This window comes from Puma concolor, chromosome A1 (genome assembly GCF_028749965.1).
Source record: "Puma concolor isolate L17-30 chromosome A1, mPumCon1.1.hap2, whole genome shotgun sequence".
NCBI classification, from domain to species: Eukaryota; Metazoa; Chordata; class Mammalia; order Carnivora; family Felidae; genus Puma; species Puma concolor.
In genome coordinates this window covers 169439461-169461044 of record NC_141667.1, presented here as the reverse complement: position 1 = coordinate 169461044, position 21584 = coordinate 169439461, and the positions used below count along the sequence as shown (strand labels likewise).

At 39.2% G+C, this 21584-nt stretch overlaps 1 protein-coding gene across 8 annotated transcripts in view; it reads right to left on the bottom strand.

Moving 5' to 3' along the window:
• Positions 1–21584, bottom strand: part of NALCN (sodium leak channel, non-selective) — a 335141-nt gene that overhangs the window by 109810 nt on the left and 203747 nt on the right. For all 8 annotated transcript variants that reach the window (XM_086708540.1, XM_086708523.1, XM_086708529.1 and 5 more), the window contains one exon: positions 12493–12567. In XM_086708540.1, coding sequence (XP_086564666.1) covers positions 12493–12567 — 75 coding nt within the window. The remainder of the gene's footprint in view (positions 1–12492; positions 12568–21584) is intronic.

Genomic DNA, 21584 nt, shown 5'->3' with positions numbered 1-21584 from the left:
CTGTGAGACACTGAATAAAACTGAAAACCAGTTGTCATGCTTTTCTCTTAGAACCATAACAATCTACTTTCCCATTGCCTGTGAAAGGATCTAAAAGAAAAAAATACTGTTCACTTAAAAAAAATTTTCTTCTCTTGATTTCAGAAAGCAAATGAGATAGAGTTCCCACAGCTCAGCAGTAGGCACAGGGCTGGGCATGTGGAGTTGAGGCAGAGCTGAAGGGAGAGCTTCTTCCCCAGTTAGGGCATGTTTTCCCTATGTACCTTCTCATTTTTTTAAAATTGAGGGGTTGCCTTACAGAGTGCTGTGGGAAAAAATGTAATGAAAGTAATTCTGAATTAGCACAATTGTAGAATGATACAACCAACAACTGATCAATGTAAACTTGAATGGTCTTAGGCAAGTCATTTTATGTTTGTTCAAAGGCAAGAGAGACTTCAGGTAATTTATAAAAAGTCCCAAGTGCCAGTGGAATGAGGCAAAGAACAAGGTTTCTGAAAACGAATCCTCTAAAAGTGATCTGGTTTGGGTCACTCATTCATGGAATGAAAATTTGAAAGGGCTTAGAGGAAACCCTTCTTCCAAGAGAGTCTCAAACTTATAAAACTCACTTTTTATGGGACTTATGAGATTAAGGGTGAAGGTAAATGATTCCACCTGCTGAGAAAGCTGCTCTTGGTCGATGACAGTTGGTCTGCATCCTGAGTTGCACCTGTTGTCCCCCACTGGGCCACGATCTCAGTGCCAAAAGGGAAGCACTTCTTCTTGAGGCCAGAGAACATGACTCTGGAGGTTGTGTTCATTTGTGAGGGCACTGGGTAGCTTAAAACAACAGAAATTTATTGTCTTACAGTTCTGGAGGCTGGCAGTCCAAAATCAAGGTGTCTTTGGGCTTAGTGCCCTCTGGGGGTTCTGAGGGAAGGTCTGTTCCATGCCTCTCTCTTACCTTCTGGTGATGGTCGGCAATTCTTGGTGCTCCTAAGCTTGTAGACACCTCACAGTCTCTGCCTTTGTCATCAGATGGTGTTCTTGTATATCTGTCTGTCTCTTCTTTTCATATAAGGACACCAGCCTTAGTGGATTAAGGTTCACCCTAAAGATCTCATCTCAACTTGATTATATTTGCAAATACCTTATTTCCAAATAAGGTCACCTTCAGAAGTATTAGGGATCAGGGGTTCAATATATCTTTTGGGGGGACACAATTTAATGCACAACCAAAGGACATAAATTCCAAAAGGTACCTCCTCTGTTTGATGACTATCACCGGTTTAACTCCAAAATTCAGGTGGGCTGTTTCCCTTTTGGCACTGACTTCTAGATTTCTAGGCCGTATCTAATGCTGATAATTGATATCCCCAAACTCTGAGTCTCTGTTGTAACCTATCGGCTTGAATCTTGATCTGAATTGTTTTCTGCCTCAGTCACTTCATCTCTTAGAACTGATCTTATTGCAGTCCGTGTCTTTATTGACATAAGCATGTATTAAGCAGAAGTCTAACAATGAAGCAATTTCAGAAATAGCAGAGCAAATCTTATATAAGATGACCTCCTGAGATTTAAATTATGGAAAATTATGGGTATTAATATGTGAATTGACAACTGAAGAGTCATTTCTGACTAAAAGATGGAGAGTGGCTTCAAGTGGAGTTGAGTAACATCAAAGGCTTCCAGTAAATACCACTTCCTAAACCCCCGTTGCTAATGATTTGTAGTTTCTTTAGGGTATTGAGCCTCTGGCCCCTGGGCAGCTCAGTGTTTCCTGGAGCAGCAGGAATCCTGGATCTCATGACTCCAACTGCCTGAGATTCCCAGCTGTTGATCCAATGTGTTGTGCAAACATCACTCTCTAACATGCCACAATGGAAAAAAAGGTTGGGTAGTCCTATAGTAAATACTGGTGACATACTTAAAAACATTAAGAATCATCCAGTAACTAGTGGTCTGTCTGGAAGCTTAGAATATGATAAGCCTAAGAAGAAAGGATCGGCAATTCATCCTCACTTCTTTAGCTGTCATTCACTGCTCATGTCTTAGAACCCAACTTCCACCCGAGTGCCTGAGCCCTACTGTCATCACCATCACTTACCACCTCCTTACTGCTAATATCATCACCATTTTTTTATTTTTAAAGTTTATTTATTTATTTTGAGAGAGAGAGAGAGAGAGAGAGAGAACGCATGAGGGGGGAGGGATAGAGAGAGAGGAAGAGAGAATTCCAAGCAGGCTCCACACTGTCAATGGAGAGCCCAACACGGGACTCGAGCTCATGAAACCATGAGATCATGACCTGAGCTTAACTGACTGAGCCACCCAGGTAATCCTATCATTTTTTCATTAAAAACTTTTTTTTTTACGTTGTGGTAAAAAATACATAACATAAAATGTACCATCTTACTCATTTTTAAGGTACAGTTCAGCAGTGTTAACTACATTCACTTGTTGTGCAAAAGATCTCTAGGACTTTTTCATCTTGCATAATTATAACTCTATAGCCATTGAATGACAACTACCCTCTGCCCCCTCCCCCTGGCTCCTTGCAACCACTAGTCTGCTTTCTGTTTCTATGAACAAGTCTACTCCAGGAACCTCACAGAAGTGGAATCATACAGTATTTCTCTTTTTGTCACTGGCTTAAGTCACTGAGCCTAATATTTTCAACATTCATCCGTGTGTAACATGTGTCAGAATTTCCTTCCTTTTTTAAGGCTGAATAATATTCCACTGTATGTATACACAGCACATTTTCATTATTCATTCATCTGCTAATGGGCATTTGAGTTGCTTCCACCTCTTGGCTATTGTGAATAACACTGCAGTAAACATAGGCTTGCAAATATCTCTTTGAGACCCTGCTTTTGATTCTTTTGGATATATACCCAGAAGTGGTATTCCTGGATCATATCTATTTTAATTTTTTGAAGGACTTCATACTGTTTTCCACAGTGGGTACACATTCTCAGCAATAGGGTATACGTGTTCCAATTGCTCCATTTCCTTGCCAATGTTTTTTTTATTTTCTAGTTTTTTAATAGGGCCATCTTAATGGGTGTGAGGTGGAATCTCATTGTGGTTTTGATGATTAGTGATGCTAAGAATATTTTCATATGGTTTGTGGACATTCTTATATGTTCTTTGGAGAAATGTCTATCCAAATACTTTGCTACTTGTTTTGTTGTTGAGTTGTAGAATTCTTTATATATGTGGATATTAACCCCTTTTCAAATACATGATTTGCACATATTTTCTACCATTCCAGACAGTGCCTTTTCACTATGTTGATTATTTCCTTTGATTCACAATTGTTTTTAAGTTTGATGAAGTCCCATTTGTCTATTTTTGCTTTTATTATGTGTACTTTTGATGTCATATCCAAGAAATCATTGCCAGTTTCAATGTCATGAAACTTTTTGCAATGTTGTCTTCCAGGAGTTTTATAGTTGTAGGTCTTACATTAAGTTCTTTAATCAATTTTGAGTCAATTTTTGTATATAGTAGAAAGTAAGGATCCAGTTTGCATGTGGACATCCAGTTTTCCTCATTGTGTGGTTTTGACATCCTTGTTGAAGATCATTTGACCATAGATATGAAGGTTTATTTCTGGACTGTCTTTCTTCTGTTCCACTAATCTACGTGTCTGTCATTATGTCAGTACCATGTTGTTTGATTACTGTAGCTTGGTCATATATTTTGAGATTAAGGAACATGATTCCTCAATTTAGTTTGTCTTGTTTGGGGACCTTTGAGGTTCCACAGGAATTTTAGGATTTTGTTTTTCTGTTTCTGCAAAAAAGTACATTGGGATTTTGATAAGGATCGCACTGAATTTGTGGATAACTTTGGGTGGTATGAACATTTTAATAATATTCAATCTTCCAATCCATGAACACAGATGTTTTTCAATTATTTGCATTTTCTGTAATTTCTTTCAGCAATTGTTTTGTCATTTTCAGTGTAGAAATCTTTTACCTCCTTGGTTAAGTTTATTCCTCAGTATTTTATTCTTCCTGATGTTATTATAAGTAGGAGTGTTTTCTATAATGACAACTTTTGACCTCTCTGAAGTCTTTCACATTGTTAACCATGACCTCTCTCTTGAAACACTTTTACCTTTGGATTTGACAACAAACAGATTCTGGATCTTGCTCCTATGTTTTGGGCTGTGACTTTTTGTTCATATTTTAGGCTCTTCCTCCTTGGCTTATATGACTCATTTGTTGTTCCTCAGGAGACTTTCTTCCCCTGGTAAACTCAGAACTTCTAAAGGCTTAAATTACCACTTGCATGTTGACTCTTGCTCCTACCCAATACCTATTTCAGTCCCAATATTCTATCTAAGCTTTAAACCTTCTAGCTACTCATAGAAATTGTCTCATAAATATCTCCTAGGCATCTCATGGAAAATATGACCAGCCTCTGTCCTCCAAAATAAAACAAACAAAACCCCATTTCTTCCTTCTCCTGTGATCTCTGTCTTGGCACACCTTGGACAATCTAGAAACCTGGGTGACACCCTGGTCTCCTGCCTTTGCTCTGCTCTTACTTCGACTGGTCACCAAATCCTACCCACTGTATTTTCTCCTCTGTATTCCACCACCTCTGTATGTTCCCTGGTCTCAGTTTCATTTAGTTGAGGCCACGATCACTGTCTGACTCAGCAATGGTGCTCTTATCATTAGGTCCCTTCAGTCTATTCCCCATGCTGATGCTGGAATGTAGGGAACATTATGTCACTCTTGGGCTTAAATGCCCTCAGGATAATACCTAAATGCTCAGCACCGCTCACAACTTTTCACCTGCAATTTCCTGCTTACTTTTCCAGCTTAACATTTCTCCCTTGATCAACACTTGAGTATTCAGATCTCCAGATTAAAAAGTGAGTAGATACAGTCTCTGAGCAGTAACATCCTATCTATAAAAGGGATACCTCATACAATCTTAGCCTGATGCCATTACATATTTGAATCACACAGCCCTCCTCTCTCACCACCCCCCATACCGATTCCTGGCTTATTATGCTATGTTCTGATTATGATTTGACCTTCAGTGTATACACCTACAGTGACAGAATATGCTAATCCATAGATGTAAGTACATCATCTAACCCACTTTCTAGACTCACATCTCATAATGAATGAATGAACTGGTTCTCTGAGCAGGCATCATGACGTCCTTTGGTGAGGACATTGGAGTAGAGTGAGAGAGCCCACGTCATTTCCACTTACAAACTGTATGAAATTAGGCAAGAAATATACTCCTTTGAGTGTTAGTTTCTGTGTCTGTAATCTCCAGCATAAAATGCAATAATTTAACATGCAGTACCTTGCACGAGGTAGTTTTCAGTACGTGATATTTACCAGCACAGCAGTTATGTCTCTCTTTTATGTTACACTTGTTTAAACAAATTTACTCATGGACCCAAAACCAGGAAGACTGAAGGCCTGACCCAGATCAGGAGACAGCAACCAGTGCTGAGCCGAATAGCACACTCCCCAATACCCTGTCTCCATGCAACTGCCCTCCATCTGGAAGGACCTCAGTATGGACACAAGGCAGACATGAAAATGAAAGCGCCCAGGTAAGGCTAACGAGAAACATGACCCCAGAGCTCACATTTTAAAGAGAATATTTTTTTTTTAAATCACACTTATACGAGAGAAAAGCTCCTCTACACGTCCATCCCCACTATGCAGTGGACATCACCAAAGACCAAACATCATCAAGTTTGAACCAGAATTCAAATGAGACTTGATACCACACTGGGGAAACAGTTTTGATTTCAGAGGATGGAATTTTATCTAACTAGACTATCTATACTTCCCCTTCCAATGATTCTTTCCCTGAGGCTTCTCTGTGGGTTTTTTTCCCCCTCACAGTTGAATGAATTTTATACTGCTTGAAAGAAAGCCCTTTATATCTGTCTTGCACTGAATTTGCAAAAACCATTAAAGCTGTGAGGAGCCTCCCCATTTTCAAAGTTTGCAAAAACTCCACCTACAATCTCTAGTGTCTTTGCTGCACCATCGAGGATCAAAGTCATCGTCTCCTGGAACTACTGTTCAGAGGACAGCATTGGGTCAAGGAGATTTTTAGCTTCTATGCAAAGTGATTTGGCTTCTCAGCAGCCCAATTACACATTCATGGACAACCCCATTTCTAGTCAATTTTCTGGTCTTATAAAGAAAACCATTACATGTCTATATCTTTATTTATATCTATATCTGTATCTGTATCTGTATCTGTATCTGTATCTGCATCTATATCTATCTCCATCTCCAGGGTCTGGGCTGGGGTTCAGGGTGGTGATAAGAAAAGCATGGTCTCTATTTAATTAGGTATGGGAGCTATGAAAGGATCGTTACTATATTGCTATAGTTACTATATTGCTATAGTATACTATATTGCTATATTGCTATATTGCTTCCAGGAATCAGTTGCGTCTTATATGCAAAACACAGGGAAAGCAAAAAATGAGTTTCATATGGAGCATCACTGTCATGACTTCTTAGAACATTATTTATTTTGAAGAGGGAAAAAATAAAGCTACCTTAGTGGCTATCAAGGCACAATGTTGGTGATACCGTGGAGAGGAGGTGTGGTGGGAATGGGTACTTACATTAGAGACTCTCCAAATGTGTCCCCAAGGGGCCCTTTTAGTATATTGCTCTGAATTCTACTAAAAAAAAGACACTTTTCTGTTTCAAAATACCTTTATTAAGTAATAAATAATTCAATGCTTTCTCCTTTCCCTTAAAAGAAGGCATATAGGGGGGACACCTGGGTGGCTCAGTCAGTTGAGCATCCAACTCTTGATTTCGGCTCAGGTCATGATCTCATGGCTCATGAGATCAAGTCCCAAGTCGGGTTCTGCACTGACAGTGTGGAGCCTGCTTGGGATTCTCTCTCTCCCTCTCTGTCCCTTCCCCTTCTAAAAATAAATAAATAAACTTTAAAAAAATGAAGGCATTTATGAAGAGACTTCAGAACATTAGGGAAGCTTCACTGCCACCTAGAATTTGATTTGCAGATTTCCAACTAAAAGTATTAAAGTTGGCATTTGAGTTAGCACATCTGGTCTTACATTGGGTGCACACACAACTCTCTCTCGGCTTCCTCAAGTGTTAAAAATGGTGGCTGGCTCCATACTTTCTCCTGAAGAGTTCTTCTCCTGAAGATGGTCCCTAAGTGGAAGCCACTGTCTCAAAGTCTAAGGAGGTGACCAGAAAGTCATGGGGAAAAGAGATCTAGGATGCTTGTACTTGAGAAGAATGTGATTCCAGGATTCCACCAACAGTTGGTTGTGTTGACTTGCCTTCCATGAGCTTCTCCCTGAAGGGTTCTGGTGTCCTTTGCCATCTGGCAATTTGACTTATCACTTTCCTAACTCAGGGTTTGGCCCCATTGCTCCCCCTTCATCCCTGTGTTATATTCATAATCTGTGTTCTTTCCTTTGATTTCACATCTTGAATGATTTTCTAGCACCTTACTTTACTTCTTCCTTCTTCTCTTCTGTTCTAGTTTCTTCACCGTACCTTTTAGGTTTCTCCTACCCTGTTCACCTTCAAGGTCATATTTCCTCTCCCAAGCATGAGAACAGACTTTCTCTTTCTATCAAGGTCATATTTCCTCTCCCAAGCATGAGAACAGACTTTCTCTTTCTAATAGCTTTGTCTAGTGTTTCATATTTAGCCTCTGTATGTTAGAGGTGACTCACACTTGTTTCTATTACTCTTGAAAAATGTCTAGGAACCAGCATTTACATTTTAACACAATTGTTTTTTGACCACAATCAGAATAAAACACATTAAAAATCTCTAGAGGCATTGCTGAAATGTAATATGCTGCAAGCACACTGTGTGTCTAAAGAGGATCGCTACTCCAGAAGGTCACTGAGAGAAGAGGTGCCTTGGGCAGAGTCTGCCGTCGCGTGTACCGAGTGGTAAGCCTCTGAGCTCTTACCTGCTGCAAAAGTCCTAACTCCTGTGGCTCTGATTAGATCGTCTGCTTTCCCAGGGAAAACAAAGAACTATTTTGGATAGTTTTAATGACTGGGTTGCTTGATTCACTTCCGTTCCTCAGAAAACTGCCCCTCACACCAAGTTATTTCATGAGTATATATTGATGTTTCTGCCATCTAAAACATGATTATTTATAGACGAGTAATTAACATTCCACAACAGGCATGACTCATGTTTGGCATTGATACAGCTTTCCTGTGACTCAGTCATGGAGCCTGGGCTTTAGGTCTGAATTGCCTGGGTTCAAATCCTAACTCTGCCATGTATTCGCTGTGTGGCCTTAGGCAAGTTACTTAACTTCTCTGTGCCTTAGTTTCCCCATCTGTAAGATGGATATATTAATAATACCTACATCACATGGTTGCCATGAAACTTCAATAAATGAACATACACAGCACCTGGAACTGAAAGTGTCCGACAAATGTTACTATAGCTATAGGAACCTACAGATTAGTGGCAGAAAGGATAAATGATGAAAAAAGGTTTGTACTGAACAAAGGCAGATTATGGAGTATGTATGCTTTCTGGAACTTAAAACATTAAGAAAATCAAACATTTTTTACAGATTCCCCATTCTATTCTCTATCTGGGAATACTAACAATAGAGTACAGGAATTTAAACCCTTGAAGGCTGAGGCTACACACAGAAAACGAAATCGGGATTTCAGGGAACATTTGTAATGGAGTTCTGTAAGAAGCTTTGAAAAACAGGCTACCATTTCAGGTATTCACATAATTACATGCACGTGTGTGTGAAAGTACATACAAGTGTGTGTACATTGGGGGGCGGTGTGTGGGTGTACGTGAGTGTATTCTTGAAACTATGTAAATGAGCCTCATCTCAAAGACCAAGATGACTGGAAATAAGGGGGGGGGGGTATAAAAATGATGTAATTTGTAGAAAGTAATGAAACACAAATATTCTTATACAAAATGGAAGAAAACAGTAAACATTTTAGTTTAGTGCGATAATCTTTGGTCCACAGCAATTAGTGTACGGATTAATTGATAAATTTAATAGGTATGTATTGTTAGTCCAGTCATGGCCAAAGAACAATGTGAAAAGTACTAATGAAAATGAGTTTGCCGTTTTGTTTATGGTTGGGATTTTCAATGCTCGAATATCTCTAAATATTCAAAGAAGATACTTCAAATTGTAGGCTGGTTCAATCCGATAATTAGCTCTGATGTATAGGATTTCCAGAAATACAGAGCATTACTAATATATAGCAAGTGATTAAACAAAAACCATTTTATAACTAATGATAGATCCTAAAACAAAGCCCCGTCTAGTTTACTAAAACTGTATAAACTAAGAAGAAAGTCAGATGTCAGTTAAAATCCTGATTTTTTTACTGTTGGTTTTTCACTTGGGGTCAGATAAAATGTATGTGTGTATATATATATTACCTATATATAATATGCAAAAATATTAGTAGGTTTGAATTTTACTGCAAAAATATTAGTAGGATTGAATTCACAAACTTGAAAAGAAATTGCCTATAGATTTATTTTACTTCTTTCTAGTAAAAAATGTGGGCTGGAATTATATGGCATTTTAATTGGCCAATGGTTATTTAAAACCATATTGAACCTGGCTGTAGCACCAATTTGAAGAAAATAGAATAGTTTTCATTTTATCTATAGACTACACATATTTATGTCCTCAGAAAGAGGACATTAAAAATCTACGTATAGTAAGCAACATACACAGGAAAATCCACATCTAAATACCAGATTTGTAAAGCAAGGACTGAGGTGGCTATCCAACAGCAGATTTTCACTGGTTATGTCTAATGATATGGGTCAGTTTTCACTTTTGAACTCACTAATTACATGTTTCTTCAATAACTAGAAGCTGCATAAAGCATTTGCATCAGTGGCAGAAGAGAAGTTCCCAACTCTCATTTGAATAATCTGTCACTGTTGCTGCAAACTGAAAAGATCTGGAAGAAATCATTTCCACTATGCCCAGAGGGCCATTTTGCTTGTGTAGCTGAAGCACAGGAAAACACTTAAATCCTTCCTTGATATGCTCACAGTGGGCATCCTTTCTATCAGATATATATATATATTTTTCTTTTGTTGACGACCCTTGGTTAGAAGCACAGACTTTGGAGATAAACAAAAGTAAAAGGATGAAATGCCTAAGTGATTTTAGGATATGCAAATGACAAGGAAACCTTTTAAATAGGTTCTGTCTTTGCTTTTGTTAAATAAAAAATAAAACCCAGGGCACCTGGGTGGCTCAGTCGACAAGTGTCTGACTTCGGCTCAGGTCATGATCTCGCGGTTTGTGGGTTTGAGCCCGGTGTTGGGCTCTGTGCTGACAGCTTGGAGCCTGGAGCCTGCTTCTGATTCTGTGTCTCCTTCTCTCCCTGCCCCTCCCCTGCTTGTGCTCTGTCTCTCTCTCTCTCTCAAAAATAAACATTAAAAATAAAAAAAAAAAAGACAAGTCAGATGCAATTTGAAAATTCTGAATGTATAGGGCTTTCTTATAATTCCAGGTAAGACTTGTTTTCTAGCCTTAGTTTTTCATTAACATCTCTATTATTATTCTTGCAGTGCTGGGGAGCGTGATCCAAGAATATCTTACCTCCCTCCTCACGCAAGGAAAAGAAGAGCAAAGATAAACTATTGGACTGCATCAAACTAAAAAGTTTCTGCATGGCAAAAGGAATCATCAACAAAATGAAAAGGCAACCTACTGAATGGGAGAAGATATTTGCAAATGATCCATCCAATAAGGGGTTAAATATAAAATATATAAAGAACTTATACAACTCAACATCCCCCAACAATCTGGTTAAAGAATGGCCAGAGAAACTGAGTAGACATTTTTCCAAAGAAGACATCTAGGTGGCCAGCTCATGAAAAGATGCTGCACATCACTCATCATCAAGGACATGCACAATGAGATATCACCTCACACCTGTCAGAATGGTTAACGTAAAAAAAAAAAAAAAACAAGAAACAACAAAGTTGGAAAAAATGAACCCTTATGTACTGTTTTTGGGAATGCAAACTGGTGCGGCCACTCTGGAAAACAGTATGGAGGTTCCTCAAGAAATTGAAAATAGAATTACCATATGATCCAGTAATTCCACTACTGGGTATTTTCCCAAAGAAAACACAAACACTAATTTGAAAAGATGTACGCACCCCTATGGTTACTGCAGCACTATTTACAATAGCTAAAATATGGGAACAATCCAACTGTCCATCGATAGATGAATGGATACAGAAGAGGTGGTATATATATACAATGGAATATTACTCAGGTACAAAAATGGATGAGATCTTGCCATTTGTGACAATATGGATGCAGCTAGAGGGTATTATGCTAAGTGAAATAAGTCATACAGGGAAAGACAAATACCATATGATTTCACTTATACGCAGAAGCTAAAAAAGAAAACAAATGAACAAACAAAAAAACCCCAGAAATAAATTCATAAATACAGAGAACAAACTGGTGGTTGCTGGGGGGGGGGGGGGGGAGGGCAAAGTTAATAAAGGAGATTTAGAGGTACAAACTTCCTGTTATAAAATAAATAAGCCATGAAGATAAAAGTAGAGCATAGGGAATATGTTCAATAATATTGTAATAACTTTGTATGGTGACAGATGGTAACTACACTTGTGGTGAGCATTGCATAATATATAGAATCGTTGAACCACTTTGTTGCACCCCTGAAACGAATACAACATTGTATGCCAACTATATTGCAATAAAAAAGAATATCTTATCCACTGACCTTCACTCACACCAACTCTACTTTTCAAAGGGTCTCTACTCTTTGATCGAACCATATATGTATGCCAAGCATCTTCCATGTAACAGAAACTATGAGAATGGTCCATCATGCCTGTCATCTTTCTGCCATCAGCCATATAACCTTCACACATTTCCATTTACATTTTTGGGGTATGATTATCAATGCCATAACATCCAATCTGTTTTCATACATAACTGGGCACACAGTTGATCATTTATTCTATTCCATTTCTTATAATGACTATGGGCACCAAGACTAAATTCTCTTTTAGTGTCTAGAGGTCAGGCAAGTTGATGCTTAATATTTTTATGATGATGTTCAAGAGTATTACACACAATTATGCAAAATGGCAATCTGGCCCTGAAGCATTTCATTCTCAAACAACCTTTATGTAATGACAGAAGGGGAACAGTCACCAGTCCAATTTCCTATACTATGTGCATCTTACTTTTACTCAAAAGAGTAATTTAAAAATATTCCTAGGATAATTCTAGAGCCAAGAAAACTTTTTTTTTTTTGTAGATAATGGATAAAAGTCAAACACAAGAAAATTCTGCCAACATAGACTGCCTTAATTTATTAAACTATTTTTCTTAATTTGAAGCTAGCTCTATTGATAACATTATCTGTAAGCACATATTTTACCCTTATTTTTTTAAAATTCAGAGTTAAAGAATTCCCCATACATTACTTACTTGTTTAAGCTTCTTAAGATCTTCATCAAGTTCTAAGTTGTCCAAAATAACAGCAACAAACAAACTCAGGAGGATCTATAAAATGGTTAAATAACAATGAAAAAACCCACATGCTGTAAGTATCAAAATACTATATATATATATATATATATATATATATATATATATATATGCTATAGGATTTCTGCCTAAAAAATACACTATATAGAATGCATTAAATGAAAAATGAACATGTAGTTGTGAAGCACTGCATAAGAATTTTCAGGTATTTATCATGAATATGTTAAAGGCAATGCATATGCTAACTGAAATAATATAAAATATTATTTTGTTTTATGAAACCAATTTAAAATGGAAATTAAGAAATATTTTTTTATAACTCAACAGTCCCACTTCTGAGACTATATCCAAGGAAATAATTTGGAGTATTAATAAAAAGCTTTATATACAAAGGTGCTTGACAGACAGATAATACAATTATACAGGTCTCTATTACAAAAATCACACAACCATTAAAAATTCCCATTGTAGTAGCTGGTCTCTAAGAGGACCCCCTGGTGTTCACACTCTTGTGAGCCTCTTCCCAAGCTGAATATTGTTGGTCTATTGAATATGTTACGGAAATGATTGTGTGCGATTTATTAATAAGACCAGGTGATGAAAGACATTGTGGGTTTCAGTTTACTCTTTGTTGGATCACTCACTCTGGTGGAAGCCAGGTACCATGTTATGAGGACACACAAGCAGCCTAAAGAGAGGTCCATGTGGTGATAAACTGAAGCCTCCCACCATGTGAGTGATCCATCTTGGAAACTGGTCCTCCAGCTCTTGTCAAGTTGTTGTTCAACTGCAGCCCCATCAACATCTTGACTCCAAACTCATGAGACATTCCGAGCTAGAATCACTCAGTTCAGCCTGTTCCAGATTCCTGACCCATAGAAAAAGTGAGAAATAAATGTTTATTGCTGTGAGCTCTTAAATTGTTCATAACTTATTATACAGCAATAAATAACTAATGCACTCATGAATTTTAATAGTATTGAAAATATGCTCACATTACAACATTAAATAACAGTATACATGGTAGAAGTGCAACAAGAAACAAAGAAGAACAATAGAGAAAATGCTAGAAGGAGGCACTTTAGAGATGTTAATGATGCCTGCTTTTGTGAAAAACAGTCTTTCCCCTTTTCTTTGTATTTCACCACATTTCACAAACTTAAAAAAAAAAAGCGTATGCTTCTTTTTTGGAATGGGTAAATTAAAGTAAAAGAAAGCAACAAAAAAGTAGAATTTTTAAAAATATTTAATATTTAGTCCCTTTTCAAGTTTGAATTCTCTAAAGTTCCACATTCATTTGATAATCTTTTTCATCCCTAATTTATGTTCCTCCTTTCAATTTCCCTCTTAAGAAATTATTCCCATCTGTTAATATTGGAGGGTTAAGCAAGAAGGTAAAAAAGTTAAGGCAATTCAGTCATGACTTTTAAGTACCAGAGAGATTTATTATGCAAAATTTAATAGCTAGCTCTTTTCCAAGTTCCATGGGTATATAACAAGGAGAAAAAAAGCTTCCAAATATTATTAAATTTTGACAGTGTATGCTTGGCTTGGGAGAAGTGCCAATATATTTCTGTTTAAAAGCCATGTCCTTTGGGATCCTACCAGAACTTAAAGAAGATACAGAATCATCTAGATGACAGATTTTTACTGATATCACCATGTCTGCCACACCATGGGCATCTGGGCACAGATATATTAGTCTTTCTCTAACCAGACATTATTCTCAACAGGACCATTCATAGTTCCCTTGAAGTGTAGTCCCCTTGCCTGACCTTGATATTCTCATCAACAGCAATATCAGAGGAGGAATCTACCTTCCCCTACAATCTCACTCCAAATTCAGAGATGCCCACCAGAGGGTCTCCTGCCTCGAGGAAGTGTCATCCTTCACCATTTCTATTTCTCATCGGGCACTTACGCAGGCGCTGCTGTGTCTAATTTAACCAGTTTTCCAACGTTTATTTATTTTTGGGACAGAGAGAGACAGAGCATGAACGGGGGAGGGGCAGAGAGAGAGGGAGACACAGAATCGGAAACAGGCTCCAGGCTCTGAGCCATCAGCCCAGAGCCCGACGCGGGGCTCGAACTCACGGACCGCGAGATCGTGACCTGGCTGAAGTCGGACGCTTAACCGACTGCGCCACCCAGGCGCCCCTAACCAGTTTTCCTATCTCCCCACTAAAGGACAAACACGAATCTAAAAAGAAAAAAAAAATTTCCTCCATGATAAAAGTGACTGTTCTCCTTCCTTTTCTTAGAGCATTTCCTTTAGAAAACATGACTTTGTAGATTCTTCGCCTCCCCCTTTGATGTATACACAGCACTTATTTTACAACCCAAGAATGGTTTTCTTGGGAGGGGGGTGACCTCTTTGATATATAAACACTAGCCAAACTATCTATCATTCCCTTCTCCCTTCTTCTGGGGCAGGGCGGGGGGGGGGGGGGGGCGGGGAGCCATGGGAGTGTCACTTAGCAACCTGGCTCCACATTCCAAAAGTACATACTTGTCTTGAAGAGATGAGAAGTTTTCTTTTTCTTCTAGATAAAGGTAATTAGCTACCACAGATGGCCACCCCAATTACCAGGTGAATTTAGGGGGAACTCTATTTAATAAATGATCCTGTCAAGTCTTCTTATGTGAGGCCTAGCTATTTTCATCTTGAGAACACAGATGTAATATATATACAAGGTGAAATTGCTTTGTCTTTGTGGTCTCTTTAGTGGGTTGCCTGTGATGCCCACTGCCGTCTGGCTTAGTGATTATTCAATAATAAAACTGTTTTCTTTCTCGTCTACCTTGATGGAGATGTTTTCTGGGTTGGCAGGATATTTTATTTTTAATGATTTTCCTAACACCAGACAGATGGCAGGCTACTTAAGGACAGTGAGGTTATGTTATTCGATTAAATTCGACAAGCAGTTGATTGGGCTCCATCGATGTGTCAGACACTGCCTGGTCAGGAATATAAATATGATATTGAGCTCACTGCTATGAGGTTCACAGTTCAACTGGGTTGCTGTAGGTGGGCGGCCTGGGAGAAAGAGCACTGTGGTGGGAGACCTCAGTTAGCGACCAGACACTGAGTTTCAGGGCCCTTGTCTGTGAAATATTATGGATAAAACAACAAAAGCTCAACGAATTGCAGCTATCACTTTTTCTGTTCAATCTTCTCCCAACAACCCTGTGGTTTGGTGCAGCCTGTATGAAAATATACAGTCATAAACTTACATATGCAAAACCTAAAATAATTTTCTTGATATTTCTACACATGAATTGAATTTAGTCCATAAACCCTCCATTTGTGCTGATGGCTGAAAGCTGCATCTTGCTATATCAATTCAATTTAGTCTTTCAAAACTCAGTTACATTTGAATAAATATTCCTTTTGTTTGTCGAAGGTCAATGATGTGCTTCTCATCAGGTCTGGTCCACTGTGGCCATGTGGCCTGTCCTCTGTCCACCTTCAGGGACAGTGATAGTGCTTGTTTTGGGGGCCTCTGCTGAATTGGTCACCACCTCAGCTCCTGCAGCTCCTACTAAGATCTGAATCTCAGTGACACCCCTTGTGTTAGTTTCCTAGGGCTGCTGTAATGAGTTGTACAAGCTTAGTGGCTGGAAACAACATAAGTATATTCTATGATTGTTCTGGAGGCCATTGTCCAAAATCAGGTTGTCAGCAGGAACACGCTCCCTCTAGAGACTCCGGGGGAGGGTGAACCTTGCCTTCCATCTTCCAGTGGTGCCAGGTGCTAGTTAGCTTGTGATGGCATCGCTCCAGCCTCCACCTCTGTCTTCATGTGGTCTTCTCTTTCTTCCTGTGTCTTGTCCTTATTTTGTTTCTCGTAGGGACACTTGTCATTGGATTTAGGACTCACCTGGATAATCTAGGATGTCTCATGTCAAGAACCTTAATTTAATTACATCTGCAAAGGCCCTTTTTCCAAATAAGGCCAAACTCACAGGTCTGGGAGTCAGGATGTGGATGTATCTTTTTGGGGGTCTCCATTTATGCCCTTCTACTCTCCATCTAGTCTCCAGCTTGGGACATTGCTCTTACACTAATGCTATTCCTATGCACTGGCTCTCAACTCTCAGGAAAGCTGAGAAGTTCTTCCATTCCAGGTGGGAACAGAGAGAGATTTGTTTCTGAGGCTCTCTTAGGCCTCCCCTCTCTTCCCAGAACTTCCCAGACCTCCAACTCTGTGCAGGCCACCCCCTGTCCATGCAGGACCTCCAGCAAGGCTACCTCTTGCCAAGTTCTGGTGAGAAGTGGGGGCCAAGTCATGGATGCTGAACACGCCCAGGTTGGCACCACTACTGCTGCTGCCCCTGAGTGTGGCCGCCACCCTCTGCTGCACCCCCCTGCTTTCCTCAAGCTCCATCCTGGAAAATGTCATTCCTTGTCAGAAAGGAGGAATGTGAAGCAAAGTTGGAGCAGGGGTTGAGAGTGAGGCTCATACCAATGTGAAGACTGACGACCAGAAACTAAGCCCAATCAGAGTATCACACATTTAGTTCTGTGCCATCTGAGCATTTAGATTTCTGAGAGCTGATCTGGGACAATAGGCCTCGGTGTGTCTTCTGAGTGCTACTTATTTAAGATTGTGAGGCACTGATAGGGTCCAACCCTGTGCTACTAAGATATCAAGATACTAAGGAGAAAAGATGATTTTGGCAGGAAGAGAATTACGAGAACGGATTTCCAGGTGGCATGAGCAAAGACAAGGCCTTGGGAACATGTGGCTTATTAGGGGCCAGGTGAGCAGTTAAGTATCACAGAGCACTGCCACCAGAGGCCAGAGAGGAAGGATGGAGGGGTGGCAGTTGGCCCAAATGCCACCAAGGGAGGCTGGGAGGTTGGCAGGTATGAGAGGGAGGCTGTAATAATCACTAAGTGATGACATTTGCTTCCTCTCTGTTAAATTTGTCCTCCCAAATGTAATTTTTAACGCATAATGTAGTTATTTTAAATTGGTTCATTGAAACAGTAACTGCACAGCATAAAGTACAGTTTGACAAAGGGCTATTAAATATATAAGGTTTTGGAGCGCCTGGGTGGCTCAGTCGGTTGGGTGTCCGACTTTGGCTCAGGTCATGATCTCATGGTTTGTGGGTTCGAGCCCCGTGTCAGGCTCTGTGCTGACAGCTCGGAGCCTAGAGCCTGCTTCAGATTCTGTGTCTCCCTCTCTCTCTGCCCCTCCCCCACTTGGGCTCTGTCTCTCTCTCGCTCTCTCAAAAATAAATAAAATGTAAAAAAAAAAATTAAATATATAAGGTTTCCCATGTAGCTGGGAGTTTGGCTTTCAAGATAGAGAGAAGGCAAGACTCCAAAAGGAAAAGGTTTGGCTTTGCTAGCAAACTCGATGAAAGGGCTCTGAGAATTGAAAGGCCCACACCCACAGGACGAAGCAGCTGGGAGGGGTTTGGACAACAAATTCAAGAATAATGTAAAAGAAAGTTGAAAGCTTGCTTTCAACTGTCATTAAACCTAAGTTCATTCAACAAATATCTTTGTTTAGGTGTTGCTGCTTAATTAACCTGACAACATGATGGCGCATGCAGAATCTGTATTGAAAAATCTGTGTGGAGCTCTCATTTCCTCCCAAAACTCCATTTGGATACGGACTTTTAGCCTGGTCCTTGTTGCCAAGCACTGTGATAAGGTGGCACCTTGGCACTTAGAGTGAGAGGTGACCGACGACGTCTGGCTTTGATTGCCTGTTTGGAATGGAAACAGAAGGTGCAGGAGAGGCAGGGCTGAGCTGTGGCCGATTGCAAGGAGGTGAGAATTACTTTGTGGTTCTTTTCTCAGACTCGACTAAGGTGGCAATAACCACTGTGATAAAGAAATAGAAGTGAAGGGAGGGTGGCAGCTCGGCTCCTGTTTTATTTAATTCACGTTGTCAGTGAGACACTCTTTTCCTACAGACCCGGTGCTGTGCACAGTTGGGCTGAGTGGGACGCTGATCTGGTGTAGGCTATTCCAAAACCCCAAACCCTCCACCGCCCTGACAAAGTCATAGGAACGGGGGACAAATCCTAGTTCTGAAAGCAAGAACAGTTCCCAGTTCTCCCAGTTTCCTTCTGCACTTTTTTGTTCCGTTTTTATAGAAAGCTGAGGTGATGCTTATCGGAATCTGAACCCATTACATTGACGTCTGAATCTTATTTTCAGTCAGTGTTTACCCACAGGCGCCACATGTGCTGTGCCAAAGGGTTTTCCGTAGCCAATATGTGTGATTCACAGGTGTATATTAAAATGTTATTGCTAGAATAAATAGGTTTTTTACAGGGACTCACCACATTGATTCACAAGAGCTTCCTCATTTCCATGGAACGCTTTTACCTTTACACTTGGCCAGTTCTAAATTATGCAATTAACCCGCTCTGCTTTATTTACTTTTTTTTTTAATATTTGGATTTACACAATACTTGAATTTATAATGTGGCACAGAATACTACATCACAATTTTTCTGAATGATGTACTTTCAGGGGCAAAAGAGGCTAATGGTATATCCTTTCATTTTCTCTTGAGCTTTGTTAGGGCACACATATACTTTCAACACAGTGGTATTTAATTTGTTCAATGCTTTAGAAAAAGAAGTTCATCTGTATATTTTTAGGCATTGGCTAGTAGTCACTTTTTAACAGAGCTCTATAACTTTCCATTATATTAATAGGCAACACAAGTATTTGTTCTACTATGTAATATACAACTGATGTAATACATGTACCTCCTTATTTATGAGCAATACTGATACACTATAAATCACCAATTTCAATGAAAAAGTGTAGAATAACTATTAAAATATCACAGGTACCAAATTCTTCTAGTTTGCTCAAGATATTTTTAGCATTGACAATACATTTAGTGGGGAAAATGCCATATTAAATCTCTGGGGGGCCATCCAATCTCGTTCCTAGAATTTTTATGAATGACATACCAACATACTAGTGAGATTTTTGACCTTCTAGCTTAGTGGATTTCAAAGCATCCATTTCTGGGTTCAATATGGCTCCTGTCCCAGTGTCTTAACAGGTGTTCAGCTACCATTAAATCCTATGGCCTCTCTATCCTTCTCTAACTGCTGTTCTCACTCCTTACATTGTACTGAAAAAGCCAGATTCTCCTGAGCTAAGGGTTTGCTAGGTATTTGCTATGTTTTAAGTTTTATACATTCAACCATAGACAATTAATCTGTTTTCCTTCCTTTTACCCAGAACACATTTTAGCACAATTTGACAAATTACAGAAGCAGGTGTGTTCCCCAGTATCGTTATTGCCTCCAGTTTTCTTGTGACAAGACCATTTTGCCCAGCACAACAAGGTTCTCCTCTACCGAAGACTCAACTTTTGGGTCAGCATGACTCAGACTACTGAAAGTCATGGTTTATTTTGAAAGAGGGTGGCCTTACCATTTTTTGAGTGGGTTTTCTTGGCTGAGAATGTCTACCTCTATTTTGCATTCTCTCTAACTCTGCATATAGTCCTGTCCTCGTCCTCCAAATCTTCCCCGTTCCCTTCCCACTTCTTCAAAGTTAACTTGTACTACTTTCTTTTCCCTCTGATGCAGCTTAACAATAGCCCATTAGCTGAAATGTCACCTTTAGTTTATTTCTCTCTCTACAATGAGCTTTATTAATAATTCCTTTTTAAAAATTATTTTCAAGCATACAACAGGAGCACAGCAGGCACCTGGTCAACACCCCATAATCCCGTGTTTTTCTTTTTCCTTTTTACCATTTAGAATCACACTATCCTAAGTTGTCTCACAAGCTGTGTTGGAAACAATCTCGTTTTTTACACAGGTCAACAAAAAGTCAAATGCAATCAGAGCAATGTAAAATGGGGTATGTTCAACACAGATGCACTTTTTAAATGAATTCTATAAAATCAAGTTATTTAATTTACACTTTGGAATGCCATTTTTGTCAGCAAAATATGACTATTCTCAGAAAACTGCCACTACAGAAGCAAAATCAAGAGATTGCTGTGTTAATTTAAGCACTTCAAAGGTAACAAAAAGACTATCCACAATGAACGCTTAATTACATTTTCTCTCTTTCAGTATTCACATCACAGGGCTTTCCTTTGAAACAATAATAAAGGGAAAAACACTGAGCAAAAAAAAAAAAAATAGAGTCTTTCAACTGGGTAAGTCTTCAATAGCCCTTATCGCCTAATCATTGGCAAAAGTGGGGGGTGGGGGGGGGAGACGAATTTCACAAGCACTGGGCAAACCGCAATCAGTCAGGACAGAAATACAGAATAAATACCTGGTGGATGAGAGAGACATTTTAAAGAGACAATAGATAATGGTTATGAATATGCATTTGCTATACACTTAAGCTTGATTTTCATTGTGGGCTGACAAATTGGTGCCCCCAGGGGGCGATGGAATAGCCTGCTGTTTTTTATTCCAGAACAAACTGCAGCCAAACATTTTTTTTTTCTTATTTTGCTGCCTGGCATATGCCTGTCCTTGAAAAGACTAAATCAGGGACTCCCTGGCTTGTGCAGCACGACTTGGCCAGTGTGGATAAAAAACAAATCAGAGCTTGTATATTTATGTGGACTTTTTTTTTTTTCATTTGGATTAAAATGCTTTGTAGTATTTTGCAAAAAGAAGCGTACAATTTAAGAAAAATGCTCATTTTAATTAAGTTCAAGCCTAAAGACAGGCTTATGGAATGGAGATTTTAACTTGTGTTCGGATTTTAAAGGGATGTGATGCATATTGAACACAGGCCTAGGGCCTCCATCCACATATTTTATCTGTCAATCCACAGACTGTCTCCAGCTGTTTTACTGCCAATATTTTAACTATTTCAGATCAGGTAGGGCTGGGATAAGCGGGAATCAGAAGTATTATGTGGGCCCTAATAGAAGGCAAGCCACAGCCTTTTATCACTTGCATCAGTAGGTCTTAAATCACAGGTTTTATTTGTTTGTTGGTTGGCTGGTTGGTCTGTGTTTACTTGTCCTACTTCTGTACTAGGTATAGACTCAAAAAGGGGAGGGATT